The sequence below is a fragment of the Asterias rubens genome, chromosome 10 (assembly GCF_902459465.1).
Source record: "Asterias rubens chromosome 10, eAstRub1.3, whole genome shotgun sequence".
Taxonomy (NCBI): domain Eukaryota; kingdom Metazoa; phylum Echinodermata; class Asteroidea; order Forcipulatida; family Asteriidae; genus Asterias; species Asterias rubens.
Genome location: NC_047071.1, coordinates 3,518,044 through 3,534,648, shown reverse-complemented (window position 1 = coordinate 3,534,648; position 16,605 = coordinate 3,518,044). Strand labels below are relative to the sequence as shown.

At 36.8% G+C, this 16,605-nt stretch overlaps 3 protein-coding genes and 1 non-coding gene across 6 annotated transcripts; 2 read left to right on the top strand and 2 right to left on the bottom strand.

The window, feature by feature from the left end:
• Positions 1-2,423: 2,423 nt before the first annotated feature.
• Positions 2,424-8,688, top strand: LOC117295528 (trans-1,2-dihydrobenzene-1,2-diol dehydrogenase-like). Of its 3 annotated transcripts, XM_033778224.1 has the most exons (9): positions 2,424-2,566; positions 3,241-3,458; positions 3,580-3,743; positions 4,315-4,450; positions 4,872-4,985; positions 5,220-5,344; positions 5,696-5,894; positions 7,450-7,518; positions 8,601-8,688. In XM_033778224.1, exons 2-8 carry the CDS (start codon positions 3,254-3,256, stop codon positions 7,503-7,505), a joined length of 999 nt encoding a protein of 332 aa, XP_033634115.1. In that variant the 5' UTR covers positions 2,424-2,566; positions 3,241-3,253; the 3' UTR covers positions 7,506-7,518; positions 8,601-8,688. The 3 variants fall into 3 exon arrangements, with proteins under 3 accessions (XP_033634115.1, XP_033634114.1, XP_033634113.1); XM_033778223.1 differs by lacking the exon at positions 8,601-8,688 and having other exon boundaries at positions 2,424-2,524; positions 6,160-7,538; XM_033778222.1 differs by lacking the exon at positions 8,601-8,688 and having other exon boundaries at positions 6,160-7,538.
• On the bottom strand, positions 8,324-8,396 carry Trnas-aga. The gene has a single exon. It is a non-coding gene; the product is annotated as a tRNA-Ser (tRNA).
• Positions 8,500-14,062, bottom strand: LOC117295529 (trans-1,2-dihydrobenzene-1,2-diol dehydrogenase-like). Its single transcript, XM_033778226.1, has 8 exons — positions 13,982-14,062; positions 13,180-13,392; positions 12,269-12,432; positions 11,856-11,991; positions 11,273-11,389; positions 10,814-10,938; positions 10,086-10,278; positions 8,500-8,693 (listed from the first exon to the last, which is right to left on the bottom strand). The coding sequence occupies exons 2-8, from the start codon at positions 13,379-13,381 to the stop codon at positions 8,584-8,586; spliced, it is 1,047 nt and encodes a 348-aa protein (XP_033634117.1). The 5' UTR covers positions 13,382-13,392; positions 13,982-14,062; the 3' UTR covers positions 8,500-8,583.
• Positions 14,063-14,182: 120 nt separating this feature from the next.
• LOC117295871 (immediate early response 3-interacting protein 1-like) lies at positions 14,183-15,893 on the top strand. Its single transcript, XM_033778656.1, has 3 exons — positions 14,183-14,391; positions 14,864-14,965; positions 15,222-15,893. The coding sequence occupies exons 1-3, from the start codon at positions 14,301-14,303 to the stop codon at positions 15,275-15,277; spliced, it is 249 nt and encodes an 82-aa protein (XP_033634547.1). The 5' UTR covers positions 14,183-14,300; the 3' UTR covers positions 15,278-15,893.
• The last annotated feature ends 712 nt before the right edge of the window (positions 15,894-16,605 follow it).

The following is a 16,605-nucleotide window of genomic DNA, read 5'->3' as shown; positions in this document are numbered from 1 at the left end:
CAGTGGACACTATTGGTAATTACTCAAAATAATGATCAGCATAAAACCTTTCTTAGTGACGAGTAATGGGGCGAGGTTGATGTGATAAAACATTGTGAGAAACGGCTCCCTTTGAAGTGCCATAGTTTTCGAGAAAGAAATTTTTTTCCACGAATTTGATTTCGAGACTTCAGGTTTAGAACTTGAAGTCTCGAAATCAACCATCTAAACGCACACAACTTCGTGTGACAAGGGTTGTTTTTCTTTCATTATTATCTCGCAACTTCGATGACCGATTTGAGCTCAAATTTTCACAGGCTTGTTATTTTATGCATATGTTGAGATACACCAACTGTGAAGGCTAGTCTTTGACAATTACCAATAGTGTCCACTGCCTTTAAACTACACCATGAGAAGCTTTGCATCGTGGGAAATAAGACGAAGGCCCTTATAAATATAGAAAACTGAATAAACACACACAAAATGACACAATTATAATAGTAAAAATAAAGAAAAGCAGTATAAATTGTTATTTGTACCTCCTGAGTGGTCGTTAGTTGGACCAAACCCAAATAATCCACTCATCTTAGATTGGAATCTGCTGAATGATGCTGTAACATACTCGTCCCGAGCTGCATTCTCCCAGCCACATAGATCCAACGGTAGAAATGTACATTGAACTTGTGTTGAGCCACTGCTAACCTCAGCTGCTGTTCCTATGGTAGAAAGAAAATTCTTGTTAGCATAAAAACTTACTTGGTAACGAGCCATTGAGAGCTATTGATAGTAGAATATATTATGAGAAACGACTCCTTCTGAAGTACGTTTTGAGGAAGAGGTAATTTCTCATTCAAATAATTAAAGGCAGTGGACACTATTGGTAATTTGTCAAAGACTAGCCTTCACAGTTGGTGTATCTCAACATATGCATAAAGTAACAAACCTGTGAAAATTTGAGCTCAATCGGTCATCGAAGTTGCGAGATAATAATGAAATAAAAATAACACTTGTCCTCACGAAGTTGTGTGCTTTCAGATGGTTGATTTCGAGACCTCAAGTTCTAAATCTGAGGTCTCGAAATCAAATTCATGGAAAATTACTTCTTTCTCGAAAACTTTGGCACTTCAGAGGGAGCCGTTTCTCAAAATATTTTATACCATCAACCTCTCCCCATTACTCGTCACCAAGAAAGGTTTTATGCCAATAATTATTTTGAGTACTTACCAATTGTGTCCACTGCCTTTAAGTACTTCGGGCCTGAAGCCTTTTATTAGGCATGCCTATAGCAGATCTTTAATAAGTCGACTGTATTTAAAATGAATAAGTTTCATGATATTGCCATCGTTTTACCGTAAAAGCACGGTGTGGCACTCAATTAATATATCATCAAGCAATTATAATGAATACTGACCTCGGGTTAGTAAAGCTGTCACCATCAAACACAGCGAGAATATGAAATTCGCTGACATTTTGCAGTGAATTCTCTTTCCTTGTAGACTAAAAACAACCCAGTTCCTTCATCACACAAAATACATAGACTTATTTAATATTCCAAGTAGCACGAGAAATGTCTATATTAAACTACTTTGTTTAATAATTAACTAATGACGAATGATTAACTCGTACCATCCCATTCCAAAGTACAGATTCTAATCAGTGAATTTCAATGAACAATCTGCAGCAATTATCATGCTGGATAATTTACGAACTCATGTCAACACAAAATATTATGTCCTGATATTAAGTTGTGACCCTGCTATCATCACTTATAAACAGTGTTCATTTGCATGCCAAGCACACAAGTTTTGTTAATTTTTATGAAGCAATAATACGACGTGAAACTTTATTTTGGCTTGTAGCCTAACCTCCAAGAATTTTGTTTTGTTCTTTATTACTGTTTATTTCTGTAAGCACTAAAAAGCACTATGGAATATAGTAGCCAACAAAGTTTTTGTAATAGTTTTCTGCTAACCAATAGCAGGAAACCAGGCAAATACGATGCATGTGAAAAGGTTTTTTTGCTGGTAACCCTCCGAGCAAACTACTGTTATATTGCTGCTTATGTAAGCAGCTCTATGAAAATGGAGCCCGGCCCATGCAATAAAGTAGCTAAGCATAATAACATGTTGCTTATCAGATTTATTTTTGCTGGTATCATTAAATTTTATTAAAGAAAGGTATAAGGCCTATTCTAGACCCTTTTGCATGTGAGTTGTTTGTATGAGAATATAGACTCAGAGTCAGAGCTTTTTATTTATAATGTGTTTTTTTTCCCCAGATTTCTTTAATGACAATAAAGGATTTTGTTAGTCTATAGGCGTAATTGTTTTCGCGTTTTCCCCTCTTATCTTACACCCCTGTGTGAAAATAGAACACTCGAGAAGTGGCGGGTCTTGGACCTAAAGGTCGTTCCGGTTCGTGGGTTTATCAACAACTCGCTGGAAACAAGATGGCGCGGTGTGTATGACTGCGGAAATGGTGTGACTTTGGCGGCACAGCGCTCTCGAAACAAGGCATTATTCCTTCAAGATTTTGAGTCAGACAGGTACGAGTTGTCTTGTAAAAGAAGGTGCAAATGATCTAAAAGGTACGTGGTGTTCAAAGTAAACTTCGTACTCGTTGACAGTTAAAGTTTGAATTTAGTTTGTGTGAACGTGGTTGAATGTTCACACATACTAAGGTTTGCTTTATGGTCTGGTATAGTCAAATGAACACATTCCACCCGCATATTAACGCAAATTTTAGTGTATGTTTTCCATAATGAAATTGGATGTTGTGCATACGCCAAACGAAGTGCTATGGATTGGTATGGCGTAGTGTGGCGGGAAGGGGGCGTTGCTGTAAGTGTGTGGGCGTCCATGGCTCGTTGGTTTAGAATGGAGCGAGGTCATGTCATAGAAGGGGGCACTTTATGTGCAGCTGTTTATGTGGCATATAAGTTTTGTTTTTATGGCAATAAAATGACTAGTGACTACCCCCATAGCACTATCCCCACCTAGCCCTCACCGCCGCTTTTGCTTACATTGATGACCCCAATCTAATCCTCGTCCTATGTCACTGATCCACAACAAATTGTTTGGGCTTAAGATTGGAATGCCTGACCTAGTGATGAGACAACATTTGCCCTAGACATCCCTTGCCCATCTTCCAAGCTTTTTAACAACATGGGGTGCAATAAGGCTCAGCCCAATGCAAGACTCCCCCTCTCTTTGCACCCAGGCTCAAGATTGATGGGGAGAATCTCTTTATTTTGATTCTTAGACACTGTTTTACGATGAAGCTTCGTTGGGGAATCTGTGGCTCTGGATTGATTGCTAATGACTTCTTGGTTGGATTGAGTACTCTACCTCCTGAAGACCATAGCGTAGTAGCCATAGCCGAGACATGGACACCAGAGACGGCTCAAGAACTTGCTAAGAAGTTTCATATTGATGCAGTGTATGAGAAATTTACAGATGTTGCTGAAGACCCAAATATTGGTAAGTATCATTGGATAATTTTGTCCAAATTGAATAAAAAAAAATTGTAGAGATGTTTAATATTGTACTGAATTTATATTGAAAACATTAACAGTAATTTTTTCCCCGTCTTTATTACCAGATATTGTTTACATTGCTGTATTGAACCAGGCCCATCTGCCATTGTGTAAGCTTTTTCTCACTCATCATAAAAACGTCCTGTGTGAGAAACCACTGGGTCTCAACAAAAACCAGTCCAGGCAAATTATTCAACTTGCAAAGGACAACAATGTGTTCTTTATGGAGGTAAATATGGAGGCAAATAATGCTCTTATTTTGGGGGTTTTCCAGAATATCCTTTATCTTGCCAGGGAGTTTATCATGTGTGCCATCTTGGCATTGACTCCCCTTACTGTACAGTGGTGTAACCAGACAGGGGCAGGGAGAGGGTCAGACCCCCCTGCTCATCGAAACTCTAGACCCCTTCCCTTGCCTAACCACAGTTACTGTTACTGTGGCCTAAAATGTAAAAAATAGGATACTCGTGATATAATAATAATAACAAAATTCTTTTAAAATGCATGTCACAATAACCATCTCAATGTGCTTTACATTAGTGCCCTGCAGTCGATTTCACGAAACGCTAGGATTATACCTCTCTGAAGTTATGACGAGTAACCCCTCCTAACGTAGGATGGGTTCAATGCGTCCTACGTATCTGGATACGGAACTGAACCCGTCCCAAGTCCTAAGATTAATCCTAAGTTAGGAAGAGTTAGGTGAAATCGACGACTGGTTATTAGGCCGACATACAAATTCAGGCCCATACTTGATAACTGCTGAAACCAAGTTGTATTTGATTCTATTTCTTGATTAGGGATGGTGGAGTCGTTTCTTCCCGGCAGCAGCTTCACTCCGTGACACCATTGCCGATGATGTCATAGGTCAAGTTAAGTTCATGCAATGCACCATGGGATTTGCTATGAGCACCAAGGATAGAATATGTAGAAAAGGTGAGACCATAGCTACAACTCCTACAACTTTCTTAAAGGTAGACAATATTTACTTGAAGATCTGGTGAGGCTTAAACCAGGTTATTGATCTTGAAGTCTAGTGTGATGAAAAACAAAATTATTTGTACATTTTTGAAATTATTCATACTGCACAATACATGTATTTACATACATGTATTTACTTGAAGATCTTTACTTGAAGATCTGGTGAGGCTTAAACCAGGTTATTGATCTTGAAGTCTAGTGTGATTAAAAACAAAATTATTTGTAAATTTTTGAAATTATTCATACTGCACAATACATGTATTTACATCACATTACATTGCTTGGCTTTTTTTCAGAAAAAAAGGATTCACAGAGTATACAATGATGTAATCACTCCATTTCAAACTTTGACTGCTTTATATTTGCTTATTTTCAGAGTGTGGAGGCGGGGCCGTTATGGACATGGGTGTGTACCCATTGAATCTTGCATTAATGATCTTTGGTGAGAGGCCTGCATCTTACTCGGCCACAGGAACCCTCGGCAAAACAGGTAAAATTTGCTCAGTTTAAATGAAGAAACCAAAACATTATTTTCTTTACTGGTTGCTATGTCACAAAGTTGGTGTTGTAAAATCACAGAAACGGACCGGCTTAGTTGCCTATGGAGATCATCTCATAGAGATTTATTAAAACATCTATTGTTTCATTTTCATCCTAGAAGTTGTGATGGTAAATTATGTTAAAGTCATTAATTATTTTGGTTGTGAACTCTCCACACACACAGGTGTTGATGAAATGTGTGTTATGACACTGCAGTTTCCTAATAAAGGCATTGCAACACTCTGTGTTAGTACGGATACCAAACTACCCAATGAGCTCAATATACAAGGATTAAAAGGACGTATTAAGGTAAGTCTGTGTCTTTTCATTTAACCATCTACTTTCACTAGACTCAATTATAACATGCGACAATCAAGCAGAAATTTAAGAAGTAAAACTATTTAGTAAACCTGAGGGTACAACCGTGCATGCGATCTCTTTTTGAGGGGTGTTGGCCCTGAAAAGAGCTGGAAAGGTCTCACTGTTTCGAACGAACCCACACTCTGGCAATCAGAGACTGAGTCCGTTGCGCTGGACCACTCAGCCATGACACATCGAGACGAGAGCAAATGAACATTGAACACTTGAATAAAGACACTGCTACTGCTAGGGTCGAAACGTGAGGACATTAACAATTTTTTTGTTTCTTCCTATTCTCAGATTAAAAATCCCTTCTGGTGTCCGACCAAACTAGAAATATCAACTTACGTAGCAGAGGAAGGCAGTACAGCTTTTGACATCAATGAAAAGACTGAAATATTAGAGTTTCCATTGATAAAGAGTTCTTATCATCAAAACTATCCCAATGCTGTGGGTTTGAGGTACGAGGCTGAGGCAGTTAGGCAGTGCATTATAAAAGGTAAGCAGAGTGTTTCTTAAGGAGGGGCTGATTAATTTTTAGCTTTTAAGCTTTAAATAGGCTGTCGGAATGATGTACAAGAAAAAAAGTTTTCCGGATTAGTATTTTCTCTTACTGACTTTTTCAAAGGGACTAAAAATATGAATATATTACTTTGGATTTCAAATGTACTTGGCCTGTTTTTTTGTGGAGTGAGAGTTGGAGTAAAATTCTAACAGCCAACTGTTTAAACTCAATATTTCTATTTCAATTTTTTGATTGACAGGTATGAAAGAATGTCCTTTAGTTAGCCATGCAGACAGCTTATTCATGGCCGAGATGGTGGAAACTTTACGTCATCAAATGGGATATTACTTAGAAGGAGATGAAAATGTAACAAGTAATTCGTTATAATGAGTTCCCTCTGGTCCATTCACAGAATAAAATAGCTAATTTCTGTTTTTTTAAATAAAAAAGCCAGAAAGCATTAATGCACTAATTGTTTTCAGCTTTTGTGGACCCTCTGGACAGTCAGGAAAACTTTGAATGGTTGAAAGTACATTCCAGATTAATTTCTTATCATGTGTAATGCAAACTGTACCCCAATGTGATGGCATATGATGTTTTTCAAAGGGTGAAATGCTGGGTTAATCAGTAAGAAACACAGACAGAGGTGTATGTATTATTTGAATCAATATTCTCTATGCATCTTGTATTCCTACATCATTGATCATTTACACACTATTAAGTTTGAGAACGCACAATATTGTTATAGTTTCAGTGCTCTGATTTATTCTACTCATAGGCTCGAGTTGTATATTGTAACAAAATATAAAACTGTATTTGATTTTGAAATTTTCAAGTATATATATATAAATTCAGAAAACCAGAGAGACTTTCAAGCTTTTAGCTAATTCTTGAAATGTATTTTCACTCTAAGAATATTTTTTATCAATAATATAATGAGGCAATATTTCTTTGCATAATACAATGAATTCACACTTGGTGTAAATTCATCACAAAATATTTGCGCAGAGTCCAATGATAGTCTATCATAACATATTATGCGCAGAGTCCAATGATAGTCTCACACACTGAGTGTAGACAATGATTAGTGGCGATAGAAACCAGTTTTACCAAGTGAAATGATCCACTCATATGCCTATTTCTCTACACTGTGTTAACTTTCGTTGTTCTTGAAGAATGTATTGAGTTGATGAGTTGATGACCAGTGTATTACAAAGCTATTATAACAAAGGCAAAGGTACAAAGGTCGGGGATAACGTTATAAACGGTGAACTTGAGATTTCAGCATTGTTACCAACTCTTTTATACAGTAGGGTTTGGTGACCTGGGCCACCCAAAGTTTATAATTGGTTTCTCTATGAAACAAATCAGAAATTTAATTGATTTTATTTGTTAATTAGGATTTGAAACCATTTATTATTGGTGTAATATTTGACGGATAGCTTCTTGTGTTGATTTGTTGTAAAATAAATTGTTGACACTTCCACGTTGCCGAGGCCTTTCTCAGATTCAATTCTTTTTGTTAACAATAAGATCTCTTTTTCTAAAGATGCAGAACTTAAAGAGTGTCATTTCTGGCATAGTTTTATAACAGATGGCCTCTAGTGATCTTTACCAAGTAAGTTTTTAAGGTCATTATTTTTTATAATAAGAAAAACAGTGTAAACTCCCTTTAAAGCCATTACACACTTTCGGTAAACAGTATTGTCCAAGTCCCACACTTCGTGTATCACAACTTGTATATAAAATAACAAACCTGTGAAAATTTAGGCTCAATCGGTCATCGGAGTCGGGAGAAAATAACAGGAAAACCCACTCTAGTTTCCGCGTGTTTCGCCATGTCATGACATGTGTTTAAAATAAATTCGTAATTCTCGCTATCGAGAATTGATATTGTTTTAATATTTTTTCAAAAAGTAAAGCATTTCATGGAACAATATTTCAAGAGAAGTTTTTCACCATTACCTTCTGTAAACCCTGTAAATTATTTGTAAATCTGTGAACTTTGTTTTTGTTTCTGTACCGAAAGTGTATAATGGCTTTAAAGGGGTGTTGTATCTAGCTCAAAACACAAATTCTGACCCGGTTTGTTACACAAAAGTGTGTATTAACCAATATACCTCTCTGTAACATTTTCTATTGAGTGTCTTTATAATTATCGAATATGTTAAGAATTTTATCAAATTCAATCAAGTATCAAACTTTCAAATTTTTGTCCAAAACATTTGTAATTGTAAACACATCTAAGAATTACAGCCATTTTTCATCAGAGAACCATGCGTCTCAGAATAAAAATTGAAACTGAAATTGTTTATTACGTGGTAACAATTATTAATTTTTGGTTTTTACCCATATACACTAATGTGTGTAGCACTGTATACTCAGTACTTGCCCCGAGTCCTGTGAAAAAAATCACAGGCATTTTACTCGGGTGGGATTCGAACCCACGACCCTTGCAATTCTAGAGCAATGTCATACCAACTAGACCACCGAGATTGCCCGGTAGCTAGAGGCAGTTCAAATCCTATGTTTAGCAGCGGGTACTGCAAACGATTTAAATAGTACTCGGGGCAAGTACTGAGTATACAGTGCTACACACATCGGTGTATATGGGTAAAAACCAAAAATTAATATTCTTTATCCCGATGCAAATTTAACATCTATTTAAAAGTGGTAACAATTGTTACTCCTTATCTTCAGCTAGATGATATCCAAGATCATGACGAGCTTTAGTAAGAATCTCAGCCACTAAGAGACTCTCCTTGTGACTGATGATCGGACATTCTTTGTGACCTGTAGGTAAAACAGAAAACCTTTACTTCCATAAAACAGTGTCTTAAAACAGATTTGGTTGTAGCTGGATCCTTTGTCTGACTGTAGACTATTCAACTTTGCTCTTATCACCAAAGTAGCCGCTTAGTTCTGACTTGTATCAACATGAGGGAATTCATCAGCAATAGACCCCTTGCATTAGCCGCTATCGTTGATTAAATGTGCCTGTGTGAAAGGCAGTCGTTGGCTAAGAGTCGTGCCCAGTGCAGACGCCTGCACTTTCCGATTGTTTGTTTCAAAGATGGCGGTCAATGACATCATAGCAATCCATCTAATGTCACAATGTTTTTGTGTGAATTTTACATTGAAATGGTTGTTACTTCAGTTAAGCTAAGTTTGAGTCTAGTGTATTTGTTACTACAGGGTTCTGGCAACTGTATTGTACCAAACTCCGGCTTGAGGCTACATTGGCATTGTACATTCGATAGATTAAATCTTTATAGATTTATTGTAAATAATTATTAGATTTTTAATACTTGGCCAGGGATATTGGCATTGAAGGCCTTCGGGCTACAATTTTTAGGTTAAAACTTTTTTAGTTCCAGGCCTATGTCCCTGGCTTTTGTTTTGTTCTGTATATGTTTGTACTTTGTATGGCACCATTCCCAAAGCACTGGGGAAACATCTAGATGAAATGGGGACAAATGTGAGGGTAGATCTGTTACAGAAGGCAGCGCTTTTGGGAACAGCAAGGATCCTGAGAAAGACCCTTGAGATCTAAGGCTACGGGACGCAGCCCGGCTCGAGGAGTTACCGGCACAAAGGAAAATGAGATCTTTCTTTTGCATGCTGTGATAAAATGAAATAATAATAATAATAATAATAATAATAATAATAATAATAATAATAATAATAATAATAATAATAATAATAATAATAATAATAATAATAATAATAATAATAATAATAATAATAATAATAATAATAATAATAATAATAATAATAATAATAATAATAATAATAATAATAATAATAATAATAATAATAATAATAATATAATAATAATAATAATAATAATAATAATAATAATAATAATAATAATAATAATAATAATAATAATAATAATAATAATAATAATAATAATAATAATAATAATAATAATAATAATAATAATAATAATAATAATAATAATAATAATAATAATAATATAATAATAATAATAATAATAATAATAATAATAATAATAATAATAATAATAATAATAAAGCAATGATTGTCCATCATGAGTTTTGTTGGGTTATTATCAAGTTAACTGATTACATTAGCTAAATAGGAAAATATCTATAGGGGTTTTAAGGTATCGCATCACCTCAAAATAAATTGATTCAGGAGTTGCTCATGCTTAAGGCTTACCTTTCATAAGACATTGGCGTACACATTCAGCTTCGTATCGGAGCCCAACACTATTCACAAAGTTGAACTTCTTGTCACTTTCAGGAAGTGGATACTCAATAATCTCAGTTCTTTGCTCCACATTGGATGAGGCATCTTTACATTCTGGGAGTGAAACTTCAAGTTTTGTTGGGGACCAGAATGGCGCAGGAACCTGCAAAGAAAGCATTGGAAAAAGTGGTAAAGACTGAATGAAATAACCGGAATCATCTTATCACTTGCTTCAATGGACACCCAGAACCATTGTGGCACCACCTTAGCTAGTTTTGTAATGTAGGGTGAGCTTTTCAAATCCTGTCTAGTTGGGTCTTTTTGTGACCTTGTTTTTTGAGACCTTGTTGCAAATGGGCAGGGCACCCTTCTTCAACCAACCAGGTGAAGTTATGTAAAACAAAAGCATCTGCACACTGCATTTGAGCGGAAACCTCACTTCCGTTCAGCTTTGTGATGTTTGTGTCCCAGAGAACAAGGAAGTAGTTATCAAAGATAATCACTACTAAAAGGGAAATTTCAAGAAGCAACTGTTTTTTACAACTTTGTTATTAAAGTTTACAATTCCTTTGTTCCACTGTTCTGAGCCTAAATTGGTCTGTCTGTCCGTCTGTCTGTCTGTTTGTCTGTCTGCCTATCCCTCTGTCTGCCTTGGGTCATCTCATGCTATAGTAACGTAACCTTTGACCTACACTGACCTTGATATGACCTTTAGTCCCTCTAATCTCCAGATTATTTTGAAGTTGAGCTGAAAGGCTACATGTCAGTGTTGCAATTGCGTTGTTTGGAAACGTAATAACAGTAACCGATGTGTCATCAACACCTGAATCATACAAATAATAGAATGAATAAGTTTTATTCTAAATTAATTATTTTTATAATTTTGTGTAGCCCTCAAGAAAGACTTTACTAGGGTCTAAATGTCAGGACATTTAACTGTTTGTTGCATTTGTACCATCGGTTGCTTTGGTTGGTAAGCAGTTTTTGCAATAGCTGATTCTATTTTCTCAAGTTATACTCTAATTAACAGTTTCAGTTGCCATGGGATTTTCTGAATGAAACCATTACCTGGTGAACATTTACAAATGAAGAAGAACACAAGTTCTTTTACTTCTAATAAACACACAAAAACACAACTTTAAGAAGAAGAAGTTTACCTGAGTTTAGGAGGAAGCCTTTGGTAGCGTAGGAAGTTGGTTCTTGACCCCCGCATACCATGATGGCCATCTGAACGCAATAAACACCAAGGTCTAACAAAGCACCTCCACCACCCTCTACAGGTATACAGGGGGAAAATAAAATACTAGTCTAAATATTAGTCAAACTGTGAATTATCAACGTGATCATGTCGAGGACCTTCCAAGTGACATGATGAGGGATTAACACCTCTGGCGTGCCGCTATGAATGGAATCTCGGTTGCGACCACTATTAATGATTATAATGAAGTGAATTACCCAAATAATATTACAAACTTTATTTTGGGTAAAGTGTGTGGATTTGCTACCCACCAACTTTGGAGTTTTCAAGACTGTTTCCAAGACCAGCTGATGTAAGGTCAAGATCTCAAAATGGTAAGATCTTAAATTATTAAAGTAAAAATAAACTTGTGTTCATTTTGAATCCACGGACAACAAATATTTCTTTCACTTTTTTGAAGCTATCTCCAGATTGGTTTGTGTGTATCCACACCCGTTCCAACTTCATTTTAAAATAAAGCAAGCGAGTCTCAAGAAACATACCCTTATTAAGAAGCCTTTCAACCCCAGAACAAGGAAATCCAAAGGATGCATTAATAGTTTTGACTTCACCAATGCGACCCTCGGCTAGAATCTCTCGCAACTTCACACTTACAGGAAAGAAACGAGTCCACCAGCCCTTAAAGATAAAAAAAAAAGACTGTGAAATAAAAAGGGATAACTTTGTTAAGAGATGGTTAGGTAGTGCAGGCCTGTATGCTTCGTTTTTGAAAGGGCAAGGGCACCTAGGCATTTTCTCCTTGGTAAAGGGCGCCCCATGAGAAAATTGTAAATTTCTACTGGAACATTTTAAGGGCACCAAGGCAATGACCGGGGGGCATGGAGGCGATCGCCTTCGTTGCCTCCGTGAAGTACCAGGCCAGCAGTGTCTTGGTAGAAATTAGTTTTCCACTCACCTCCATGAAGAAGACATCCTTTTCCTTAGCGAGACTAATCATTTCTTGAACTTCTCTTGGATTGAGCCCAAGTGGTTTCTCACACAGCACATTCTTGTTATGGCTCAGGAATAGTTTGCATAAAGGCAGATGGGTATGATTCAATGAACCGATGTACACAATATCTAAACATGAAGTGAACACATAAATTAAAAATTGTATTTAGTACCTCTTGCTAAAGGCATCTCTGATTAAAAAACCTAACCACATTGATACCTCTTGCCGAGGCTTCATCATGACCCTCATGCTACAGAAAGCAGGTGTGTCTTTGACCCAACAGCCTAACCACAGTAGTACATGTACTTCTTGTTGAGGCTTCTTATGTAGCCCTCATTCTACAGCAATCAGTGATCTAACTACCTACCCACCACATTAGCACCTCTCACTGAGGTTTCACAATCCTTGTGCTACACCAATCAGGTGTCTATTCAACAACCTAGGTACCTCTTGCAGAGGCTTCATGACCCTCATGCTACGATAGGCAGCAAGCCGGTGTGTCTTTGGTCCTTGCTCTATGCTTTGACCCAACAACCTACCCACAATAGTACCTTTAAATGCTGAGGTTGTCATAACTGATCCAATAACCTACCAACATAAGCATCTTGCCCCAAGGCTTCATGACCCTCATGCTACAGTAGGCAGCAAGCCGGTGTGTCTTCGACCTTTGACCCAACCACCTACCCACAATAGTACCTTTAAATGCTGAGGTTGTCCTAACTGATCCAATAACCTAACAACATAAGCATCTTGCCCCAAGGCTTCATGACCCTCATGCTACAGTAGGCAGCAAGCCAGTGTGTCTTTGACCCAACAACCTACCCACAATAGTACCTTTAAATGCTGAGGTTTTCATAACTGATCCAATAACCTACCAACACTAGCGTCTTGAGCCAAGGCTTCATAACCCTCATATGACACAGGAATCTTGTGTTCTTCTGCAAATGTCTCAGCCTTCTCTTTTGATCTTGAAGCAATTGCCACCACCGTATGGTCTTCAGAAGGCAGTGAACTCAGAGCCGACACAAAATCATTGCAGATCTTCCCTGCTGAACAGATTCCCCAACGTAACTTCATTCCAAGTGAACCTGAAGAAAGATAAAAAACAAAACTCACTTGTAATTTATAACATTGATAGGAGCTTTCATCAATTATTTGGAGTCCTGTTTGGAGCGTCACTCTCATCTCATTTTGTCACTGGAGATACATAAGATTAGTAAAGATGCATCTCACTAGTTACAATAATTGTAACCCTGTCAGAAGCATTACAATTATTGTAACTTGTATCTGACCTATATGTGGTGTCACTTGTCTGCAGTAGGCTTCAAAGAATACTCTTCTTTGCAGATCTGCAAAGGTACAAAACTCTGTTTTATTAGTTAGTTTATGAAATTTATGTACAGTTCTCGACACAACAGCAGCAAGCAGTGATACAATCCTGCAAGATTCTGGAGTTAAAAAATCCGAGGTTAAAAGAGATAATTATCTCCTGCACGGTCTTTGTCCAGCTTGAGCCATACCGACACGAGTAGGTCTAATTAAAAAGGTACAAAACATGTCCATTTTAGAAAGTCCATCTGTTGTGTTGGTAGCTGCTAGTTTTGAATAAACCATGGGTAATTTTCAATTTGTGTTTGATGTGATTCAATAAATTAATAGTCTTAAGTAAGAACTTACTATATAGGCACTCTTCCAATCCAAGGAAAACTCTTGACCAAGCACTTTGCTTTAAAACTTCGGCCCACTCAGCAAATTTTAAGAGAGGTGTTTACAGAAGAGTTACATAGCGCCCTCTATTGTTGAATATCTGCCACGTTGTACAAGTTAGAATGCCAATGTTTGTTTACGACGAAGCTTGATATTTCCTGCAAGGTATCTGACTATTTCACTACTGCGCGTTGAACGATAGGAATAAGCAACAACACATCAAAACTAAGTGATTAGTTTTCATTCTTAACTTAATGAATAAAATAGTTTCCATCGTTTTTTCATAATAATGGCTTTTGGATTGTATTCGCTTATTGAGGCTGCTCTTCTATGCATTAATGCCATCGCAGTGTTAAATGAGGAACGATTTCTAAGCAAAGGTACTAATTGAGTTTTATTATTTTTTCTTTGTAAAGAATTTTTTTGTGTGAATTAAGTAGCGTAGTTTTTCTTTCAACTTTTGTTTCACATGGTTTCACCCTTTCTTCACATGAATTTTGTCGAATCTCACCCATTCTCCAAACCAAGCTGCATTTGTTTACTTTGAAGGGACATTTACTCCATCTTCATACACCCTTCTCATGTGTGCATCAGATCATGGAGGAATAAATTAGTCAGATCAAGTTTGATTATCAAATCACAGGCAGACACTGGGGAGTGACCCCCCCCATGACCCCACCCCCATGACCCCCACCCCCTGCCCCTTCCTCCATTATCCAACACAACAACAATAGTGGTCTGTAGTGTTAAGTAAAGGGAACTGGTGCTTCTGAACCTCAAGTCAATATAGGTCGGACTTCTGTTTAGATTTATTTGATTAGTTATTGACAAGTTTTTGTTGTTATTTTTCAGTTGGATGGGGCGGTGATCAAAGTGTTGGCGGGTTTGGAGAGGAACCTGGGATGAAAGCACAGCTCATTAATTTAATTAGATCCATTAGAATTGTTATGAGAGGTAAGTCTTTGTTCCTTTTAGGTTGGTTTTACATGACCAAGTTATTTAAAAATTTGTTTGTGGATTATTAATAAACTTTGCTTATTATCATGGTTATTATTATTTAGGCCCACTAGTCTACAAAGTTACATAATGGCTTTTTGCAACATAGAAACACCCAGAATTTAGTAATTGAAATTAGGAAACTTTATGAAACTAATTGCATTTTTTTTACATTCTAATGTTTTGAGTTTGTTGTTCTTCTCCTTTTTCACAGTGCCCTTGATTTTCTTCAATGCCAGTGTCATAGTACTGAAACTTGTGTTTGGATAACGACAATTCATCAACCATCCATGGGACAATAAGAAGATGGAATATACATGAAGATTGACTAATTTAACAACTCACTGAAGTGAACAGAATGCGTTTGCATAAGTTGTTTGGCCGTTTCTGCCTAGTTGCACCATCAAAGAGCCACTCTATGCTTCTATGCTCTGACATAGCTTCAGTGACTTTTTAGAAGACTTAGTCATCATCAGATGTGTACATTTAAACCCTGTACTACTGAAAGAGAAAAAGTCATTCACTGCATGAATGACCTTTGACCTACCCTGGTCTACATGTACCATGTTGCTGATAGAGACTCTTGCATATGACATCTACATCTATGTGGGTTCTCATCAAAGCCTGTTCAGCCTGTTCATAAGCCCCTAAACAGCGCCCTCTTTGATGGCCAATGAAGACCTATCATTGGCTGAGAGGTGCACAGCACGGACATGTGTACAAAGATGGCACCCAGGACAAGGAGTCAATATCATGAATATAACTTGCCTTTTTAAAGTAACAATTTATTTGGCTTGTAGCTCCCCCACTCACAAACAAAATTAATCACATGATCGCCTGTATTTATTTCAACAAATATTATTTTTCTTGCAAGTTTAAAGGCAGTGAACACTATTGGTAATTGTCAAAAACCAGTCTTCTCACTTGTTGTATCTCAACATATGCATTAAATAACAAACCTGTGAAAATTTGAGCTCAATCAGTCATCGAACTTCTGAGATAATAATGAAAGAAAAAATACCCTTGTCACACGAAGTTGTGTGCGTTTAGATAGTTGATTTCGAGACCTCGAGTTCTAAACTTGAGGTCTCGAAATCAAATTCGTGGAAAATTACTTCTCTCTCGATAACTATGACACTTCAGAGGGAGCCATTTCTCACTATGTTTTATACCATCAACCTCTCCCCATTACTGGTCACCAAGAAAGGTTTTATGCTAATAATTATTTTGAGTGATTACCAATAGTGTCCACTGCCTTTATAAATAACAAACTTTACAAACATCTGTTCAATCATGGATGAATACATTCCTCACGATTCAATCATCTTTTTAGTGTTGCTTGACTATTCTTGAAAACCAAAAATTCCTCATCTCTCTAATTTGTGGGATGTTTTTTTTTCTTCGCTCCCTCAAATAGTTATTGTTTTTCATGCCGGATTATGTTAATAGCATTATTTGTGATAGAAGTTCACTGATTTGTGAAGGGTCAGTTTATGATGAAATAAATTCAGAATCAACTTGTCATACCAAGGTAGTATGCTTGATTAGTATTTGTATGCATTCTTGAGTTCAACCAGAGAAAAGATAAACTTCATGGA

Excerpts from the sequence above, each read along its gene's own strand:
- LOC117295529 (XM_033778226.1), bottom strand. The coding sequence starts at position 13,381 with ATGAAGTTACGTTGGGGAATCTGTTCAGCAGGGAAGATCTGCAATGAT. Across the intron at positions 12,433-13,179 it reads GGCTCAAGACGCTAGTGTTG|ATATTGTGTACATCGGTTCA; the intron begins GTAGGTTATTGG and ends CTTCATGTTTAG. Across the intron at positions 11,992-12,268 it reads AGGATGTCTTCTTCATGGAG|GGCTGGTGGACTCGTTTCTT; the intron begins GTGAGTGGAAAA and ends TTTATCTTTAAG.
- LOC117295871 (XM_033778656.1), top strand. The coding sequence starts at position 14,301 with ATGGCTTTTGGATTGTATTCGCTTATTGAGGCTGCTCTTCTATGCATT. Across the intron at positions 14,392-14,863 it reads GGAACGATTTCTAAGCAAAG|TTGGATGGGGCGGTGATCAA; the intron begins GTACTAATTGAG and ends GTTATTTTTCAG. Across the intron at positions 14,966-15,221 it reads CATTAGAATTGTTATGAGAG|TGCCCTTGATTTTCTTCAAT; the intron begins GTAAGTCTTTGT and ends CCTTTTTCACAG.
- LOC117295528 (XM_033778223.1), top strand. The coding sequence starts at position 3,254 with ATGAAGCTTCGTTGGGGAATCTGTGGCTCTGGATTGATTGCTAATGAC. Across the intron at positions 3,744-4,314 it reads ACAATGTGTTCTTTATGGAG|GGATGGTGGAGTCGTTTCTT; the intron begins GTAAATATGGAG and ends TTTCTTGATTAG. Across the intron at positions 5,895-6,159 it reads TAGGCAGTGCATTATAAAAG|GTATGAAAGAATGTCCTTTA; the intron begins GTAAGCAGAGTG and ends TTTGATTGACAG.